The sequence below is a fragment of the Glycine max genome, chromosome 5, assembly GCF_000004515.6.
Source record: "Glycine max cultivar Williams 82 chromosome 5, Glycine_max_v4.0, whole genome shotgun sequence".
In the NCBI taxonomy this organism is placed as follows: domain Eukaryota; kingdom Viridiplantae; phylum Streptophyta; class Magnoliopsida; order Fabales; family Fabaceae; genus Glycine; species Glycine max.
Window position 1 is genome coordinate 6,459,400 of NC_038241.2, and position 8,166 is coordinate 6,467,565.

The 8,166-nt window shown below is 28.4% G+C and overlaps 1 protein-coding gene across 1 annotated transcript; it reads left to right on the top strand.

The window, feature by feature from the left end:
* The first annotated feature begins 2,343 nt into the window (after positions 1-2,343).
* On the top strand, positions 2,344-5,263 carry LOC100795508 (bax inhibitor 1). The gene is made up of 6 exons (XM_003524074.5): positions 2,344-2,665; positions 2,803-2,946; positions 3,029-3,120; positions 4,498-4,684; positions 4,820-4,975; positions 5,063-5,263. Exons 1-6 carry the CDS (start codon positions 2,552-2,554, stop codon positions 5,111-5,113), a joined length of 744 nt encoding a protein of 247 aa, XP_003524122.2. The 5' UTR covers positions 2,344-2,551; the 3' UTR covers positions 5,114-5,263.
* Positions 5,264-8,166: the final 2,903 nt, after the last annotated feature.

Below are 8,166 nucleotides of genomic sequence, written 5' to 3' on the forward strand. Positions count from 1 at the left end.
GATCGATATTAAATGTTGGCAAGAGTTATTAAGATAATATTTTAATTTTAACTAAAAAATAGTGCTATAAATATTTAAAAACAACACCTAAATACTCTATGAGTGTGGATTAGTTGACAACCATGCATGAGATTGCATGGAGGAATTTGAGTTTAATTTCATTAAATACAACGGAGACAATAAACTTTGTGTGAGAATGATAAAAAAATATTTTGTGATTAAATTTTGGTGTGAGGATTAGTGTTATAGCTAACCTATTAAATAACCTAAATGTTAAAAGCTTGTGAGAATATTTTAAGGCTTAATTAGTAAAAAAAATTAAAAAATTTAACTATGATAGTTAAAAAATATAAATTTCCCAACTCTACTATACTTTTTTTAATAATAAAAAAGAACACGGTTTTTTTAGATTGTAGTATGAGTCAATATCCTCCTAGTTTTAACCGAAGAGAACGTCAATAACAAAACTAATCAAGGAAACTGCATGTTGAAAATAAGTTGCATAGAAATCTTCAAATTAAAAAATTGGGGACATATAGGCCTTGTGGAAAAAGGTAACGTACGAGTAAATTCCTCTTGCTGAAAATTTACAAAAATGCCCGTCCATATTATTTTATGCTAGTAAATTTATCATTTATTGTGCATGTGTGCATAAAAAGATATAAAAGATATTATAATTAAAAAATAGTGAAATTATTAGTTAAGAATTTTTAAAATAATCCGGATTTAAAGTTTTGAAAATGTACTAATTTAATATGATGTGTTCAAAGTAATAATTAAAAATCAAAATCAAATTTAAATTTGAACTATATAAATCTAAGTAATAATATTTAAGGGAAATGAAAAATAAAAAAACAAATATAATTAGATACTTAATGCAAGAAAATTTATGTGACTCAATGAGAAAGAAAAAGCTTCTAATATACATCACGGTTATAATAATAAGTAGTGATTGAAATAAATTATAAGTATTTTATAAGAGTAGGAGATAGTTTTTCTTATATTTGTCTTTCTAATTTAAATTTTATGTGTTATACTGAACACAAGTGGAGATTCCTCTTATAATGATAAGTATTTATTTATACTCTATACAATAAACAGATACCAAGAATTTAATCAAATTTAATTAGATTTAGGTATAGAATAAAATAATAAAACAATCATATGGCTGATTTTTTACCGTACTAAAAGTTTTTTTTATAATTATTAACTCTTCAGATAATTGCCAAAAGTTCAAGAGCTGAAGTCTGAAGTCTCCATCCATATACTTATGAACGAAGCAACATGCAAACCTGACCGAAAAGAAAGTCAAACTCAAACACCAACAAAAAAATGCAAAACTTACATAGGATGAACTCAAGTACAGGCGGATCCAAGATAAATTATAAAAAAATAAAATTAGTGAGTTTAACTATATAAATATATATAAAATAAAATACAAAAATATAAAATTTTATTTATAATTTTTAATTTTAAAAAAATTATTAGTGAATTAAAAAAATAAGGAAATATAAATGCACACCCTTACCATAGTATAGGTCCGCGCCACAAGGCAACATCCACTACATTTATTAAAATTACCTCCTATCCTATCCCATAGAATCATGAGAGAACTATAGAAAAAAAAGAGATAATGAGAAAACTTATTTAAATAATATTAAATTATTAAATTACAATTGACCTTTCATTTGATTTAAGTAATTTATAGTATTATATGAATAATTATCATTGTGTAATTCGTTATAGAAAATTCAATTTATGTCGATAGTCGATTCTATTTAAGTAATTTATTTTATAATATAATATAACAATTGTTAAATTTATTGTATAAATTAAATCTATATTCTTCTTTAAACAAAAATCAATCTCATGCTTTTTACCAAATAATTATTTTATTAATAACTAATAAGAGAAGGCTCAATTTTTTATTTTTTATGCCTGGCTAAATTTATGTTTTTTTAGAAGGGCTCAACTTATGTTAGTGTAACCTACATCCATTTTTATTTTATTAATAATTTTTTTATAAAATATGGTTTTATCAATTAATTATTAAATGTCTTAAACATTTTTTCCTACAATTTAAATTTTTTTATTTTTATTATTGTATTATCTTTTAATCCTTACAAAATATATTTATTTTATTTTTCATCCTAAAATATTTTAGATAATATGTTTTCACTATTTAAAATAATTTTTTATTATTTAAAAAATCATCTAAAATATTTTAAAAACAAAAAATAAAATAAATAGATTTTACAAGAAATAACATGAAGAAAAAAATTACAAAAATAAAAATAAAAAATCATTAAATTAAATGAACCATAAGACATTTAAGCCTAATGCGTTTGATGAGATAAGCGAGGACGCGCCCGAACGAGTTGTGTGGTTGTTTCTGGATAAAACTAGAAATTTGGCAGAAACGAACCCTAACAAAAAAAAAAAAAAAACGCGCACTCTATATAAGTGCATTTTTTCCCTTTCTCTTTCATCAAATTGTGCTTGTGATTGTCTTTGTATCACGAAAACTATACGATTCGATTCCTTGTTTTCAATGGACACCTTCTTCAATTCTCAATCTTCTTCTTCTTCGAGAAGCCGCTGGAGTTACGATACTCTCAAGAATTTCCGTGAGATCTCTCCGCTGGTTCAGAATCACATCAAACGGGTAATTATTAATCAAGTCTCATCTCAAATTGAAAAAAAAAAAAAAGATTCTGGTTATGCCAATGATTAATTTGATTCATTTTGTAGTGTCTTTGGATATGTATTAGGAATCGTGATTGATTGATTGGTTAATTGCAGGTTTATTTTACGTTATGTTGCGCTGTGGTGGCTGCTGCTGTTGGAGCTTTTCTTCATGTTCTGTGGAACATTGGGGGTTTTCTCACCACGTTGGCTTCCATTGGAAGCATGGTTTGGTTGCTATCTACACCCCCTGTTGAAGAGGTATGAGTATGATTTGCTTTCGGCACTGAGAGCCTTATTTTTTGTTGTTGTTGTTCTCACTCTATTGTTTTGTGTTTTGCAGCAAAAGAGGTTGTCTCTGTTGATGGCTTCGGCCTTGTTTCAGGGCGCTTCCATTGGACCTCTGATTGATTTGGCTATTGCCATTGATCCTAGGTATGCGTCTGTTGTTTGTGTTTCTTAATTGTTGTTATGTCTTTTGATCGTTTGGCTGTGAGTCTTGAGCTTATTTTGATCTAATGACTGAAGTATGATTTTAATTTATATTATGTATTATGCATTTCTCACGAGTTGTGTTATTTTTGTTCATAATTATTATCACGTCAAACTCCCTACACCTTCCTTATTGAGAGCGAGAGAGAGTTTTTAAGTGTGTTTCTCTGAATTTTTCTCGTCTCAATTAGGAACATGTTGGGGTTTGGTGTATTGGACCAATAGAGCTCATTTCCAATGGATAGCAAGTTTTTTTTTTTTTCCCTGGTTGATCTGCTTTAAATTATATTTATGCAATCATAGTACTACCTCCCTCCCGTATCTTTTGATTTTTAAGATTATTGCACATAGATTAAGAAATATTTAATGGAACTAAAAATTGTTATATTTGGACTAAAATGTCCTCATTTAATACTTTGATATTTGATACTTGCACCACTAGTAGTGGATATTAATAAGGATATATTTGAGAAAATGCACTAATTATACTTTGAAATTCTAAAACATCAAATGTTTTGGGAAAATAATAAAAAGCTAAAATATCAAAAGACATGGGAAGGAGGTAGTAATTTACAGGTGTGTTGCCTTTAACATTGTTGATCCATATCTCTGTATAATAATCTGCTTTAAAATTTACTAATTGGAGTCTGCTGGAGTTGGTGATGTGATTGGTATATTATCATTGCCATTTAAGGATTCATTTATGCAAAACATGTTTCCTTATACAACGAAGTATTCTTCTTACCGACTGTGCTTTAGATGAGTGCTAAAAATACAATTTCTAATGCTATCTTTCTAAGAACTTCTCTTATTGGTGAAAGTTTATGTGGGGGCCAACTAGTTTTGGAACGAGACCAACCAATTGGAGTGCTTGTTTGGTTTTGTGTCCAACCATATAGAATCCATGCCAAACAAGCTACTAGTAGCGTCTGCATTGTTTACTCAATTTGATGTGAATTGCTGCTGGCTTTGCGTGTGTCGATAAGGTGTGGCCAATCACACTGGGAAAATAGGATCCACACGAATTTTACCTGATAAGAGTGTGTTAAGCATTTCTGTGCTTTACGTTATACTAAGAAAAATAAATTAATAGGCATGCAGACCTACTATTAAATACAGCAGCCATATATGCCAACCCCACCCCACCCTTGTCTTCTGCAAAAAACTGGACTAAATCAGAAAGTTAACCATAGACATTAAGCTGTATATGCCAAGTTCTAACATTGAACTCTTAAGTTTGCTTTGTGATAAATGGCCAGTTGCTTCTGTGACTAGTGTTGAGTTTTGAATGATGTTTTGACATTTTTCTTCATCCTGCAGCCTTATTGTTAGTGCATTTGTGGCAACTTCTTTGGCTTTTGCTTGCTTCTCTGCGGCAGCTTTAGTTGCAAGGCGTAGGGAGTACCTCTACCTTGGTGGTTTGCTTTCTTCTGGGCTGTCCATTCTTATGTGGTTGCACTTTGCTTCCTCTCTCTTTGGGGGCTCAATTGCACTCTTCAAGTTTGAGGTAACTAGCAATGTTGTTCTATTCTTTTAGTGAGACTGATAAGCTAGAAAAATATCCTTCTATTATGGTACATATATTTGTCATGTTATATACTATAACATATCTTCCGGGGGTACTTATTTGCAATTCTTGCAGCTGTACTTTGGGCTTTTGGTGTTTGTGGGCTACGTTATAGTAGACACTCAAGAAATTATTGAAAGGGCTCACTTTGGTGACCTGGATTATGTGAAGCATGCATTGACATTGTTCACTGATTTGGCTGCAATCTTTGTGCGAATTCTTATTATAATGGTGAGTTGGACCAGTTCTTATTGGTGTTCTTTCTTTTTTGTTTCCTCCCGTTGAATTGGTATTCACAAGGTTCTTATCCTTTCACAGTTGAAGAATTCATCTGAGAGAAATGAGAAGAAGAAGAAAAGGAGAGATTAGTAGGCTGACCGACCGACTCGAGCTCAGGCTTCTCTACAGTAATTTAGTTTGTGGAGAATACATAATTAGCTGTTTAGATGATGTTGGTCCCTTGTGTAGTTAGTTAGCTATGTGTTTGCTGTAATGGTAAATGTCAGGATTTCTTTTAAACATCTTCATATGTATTTGCCAATATCATAATGTGTCGTATAACATCATACCTTGGTTTAAGCAGCATGTTGACGAAACCTTCACTAAATTTTATTTTTGGGTTTAGTTTATTTTATACATTAAGTGGACAATGCAGCCGACATATATTTTGAATCAATAGGATAGCCCTTTCAGGATGTGCTATTCTAATAGACTTGCTTTTAACAAAAAAAAAAAGTTGTTGAAGGCAGTTTTTAGGAGAAATATTATTAACTTATTTTTATGATATTTTAAGTAGTTTCTTTTTTATAAAAGTATTTTTTTAAGAATTTAACTGTCGAGTAAAATTTAATATTTTTATGATCTATAGTATTACTGGTACCTGTAAAAGATTTTTAGGTAACCATTTTATTAGTGTAAATAAATATTATTGATAACTGTAACTTATTGCTTTTTAACTATTTTGTCATTCATAAGATTTAAATTTAAATTTGAAACTTGGTTAAGGCAATTAAGTTTAATTTTTTTGGACTGATAACTTATTGGTAATTTTTTAAAATCAGTATTGCTTAGAATACGCTACATTTTTATTAGAACCCTTTTTGATTTCTACGTGAATCCAATAACCATTATCACCTGCTCCTCATGTTCTTTGGAAAATCCCTTTGTTCAAAGTTTCTTTTTCCTCTGTCTTTGTGGACTGACGCATCATATAACTGTTCTTTTGAATTCAAACTCCAATAAAGAAGACACAATTTAACCTAATGAGGTTGGGAGAGGTAGGTAGGGGGACTCAATTTTTGGATCCACTAGTAGCAAGACTAGGTGGGAACTTTGTCCCTTTTAGTAGCACCTTGTTTGGAAGGCTTTAATTCAAAGTTGGATATAATATATAAATCTTGTCTGTGCAAACTTTCCGAAAATGAGTTATCTAGTCGAAAATTTGATTTGTCTTTTCCTTTGATATGGGTACATGGATTTGATGTGAGAAAAATCAAATCAAGGAGGATGCGGCAAGCCACATGGAGAGCTTTGAATGGTTATAATTTAGTATATAACGTGGAAAGCCCCAATAGAACTACTTTTATTAAATCCCAAGAAGAAAGTAATTGTGAGTAAAATGTTGAAATAGAATAAACTAAAGGGTTAAAAAAAATTAAGGACTAAAATATCTTTATTTAGATCAAGTTATACTCACATTTCTATTTATTTTTCAAATTATAACATAATATTACTTTTTTTTTTATTCTTACACTAATCTCTATTTATCTTTGAAAATTTTGTACTTACATTCCCTTATATCTTACACTAACACTCCTTCAATATTCAAAAATATTACATCAACACCTCCTTAATTTATATATTACATTAACTCCCCCATACAAGATAAAAAGAATAGGAGATATGTTTGTGTAATTTCACAAACTTTAAGAGTGTTTGATTCAATTTACTCTTTTGTTTATATTTTATGTAGTTTTATAGTTATAATATTTTATGTAATAATATATGATTGGAATGAATTTACATTTTTAAAACAGATAGTAAAACGTACATAACTGAGAAATTTTAGGATGGTCACGAACTTAATATATGTCCTTACACAACTAATGAAAATTTAATTTTACAAGGGGCCTAACCCCTTTTGTCACAAAAGAATGGAAAATTTACAATTGGTAAAAGAAAAAATATTCATCATTTATTAAATTAAATTTGATTTATTCCAATAAGGATATGACATAATTAGTTTCCTTTAATAAAGATTTAATTTTAAGAATATATGGTAAATATTTATAGAATGAAAATTTTCATTTTCTCTTATTATCTTTTAGGTTTATTTTCAATTTTAATTAAAATATTGACATATAAAATGAATTTCCAAGATATTATTAAAAAATTATTTTAATATTTTATTGATATAAAAAATATTATTAAATCAATAATAATATCTTATTTCAGTAACTAAAATATATTAAAAAATCAAAACAATAAAATAAAAATTATTTAATATGGACTGGCTAAGTTATAATTAAGAAAAATAATATCAAAAAGTATAAGTTATTGTTTATTTAGTCTTATAGTATTATATTATTTATTTACTAGTAGTAGATATACATGAATTTTTAGTTCTCCACACATTGTCAAAAAAAAAAAAAAAAACAGTTCTCCACATATTTAACTTATATATAACGTAGAACTTTCATATATATAGAAACCTATTTATTGGCTTAGTGGTCTTGTGTTTGGTGTTTCAGCATGGAATAATTAGTTCAATTCTCACATTTAATAATTCTTAAAAAATTGAAACTCCATTTTTTAGCGTCACCTAAAGCCGTAAAAAATTTGATGATAAATTATGTATTCCCTTTATACTCAAATATACAAATAAAAAATAAAAAGTTAGACTAGGGACCACATAATTCTTCTCCTTTTGTTTTTCTATATTTGGCGTCTCTCTACTATCTTTATATATTTTGTCTTTTATTTACATTATTTTAATAATAATTTTAACACATTCAAAATTATTAAATAACATGTGCCACAATTTTTATTTAAATAATTTTATTCATGTAAAGACAAAGCTCTTATAAATTACTAGTTAATAATTCTGGAATTGTGGTTGGGACTTGCAAAGCATTGGGGGTAGTATTTTTTTTTTTTTTAAAAAAAAGGAAACTACAAAGAAAATATAGGAGGCGTAATTAGTAAAAAAGGAGGGTTGCCAATAATATGCGCCAGAAAAGAAACCGGCCCGTGTAGTTGATTGGATTACCAGATGGAAGTAACAGATTCAATTCAAATCTAACTCAATTATATTTTACAGCACGTGTCCTCAATTATTAATATCCATGAAAATTCCTACAAATAATTAAGAATTCCAATTCCCATTAAAACCGAAACCAACAATGAAAAAAAAAATCAAATAA

Bases quoted from the DNA above. Each gene is read 5' to 3' on its own strand.
- LOC100795508 (XM_003524074.5), top strand. From the start codon at position 2,552: ATGGACACCTTCTTCAATTCTCAATCTTCTTCTTCTTCGAGAAGCCGC. The intron at 2,666-2,802 runs GTAATTATTAAT...GGTTAATTGCAG, and splicing joins TTCAGAATCACATCAAACGG to GTTTATTTTACGTTATGTTG. The intron at 4,685-4,819 runs GTAACTAGCAAT...CAATTCTTGCAG, and splicing joins TTGCACTCTTCAAGTTTGAG to CTGTACTTTGGGCTTTTGGT.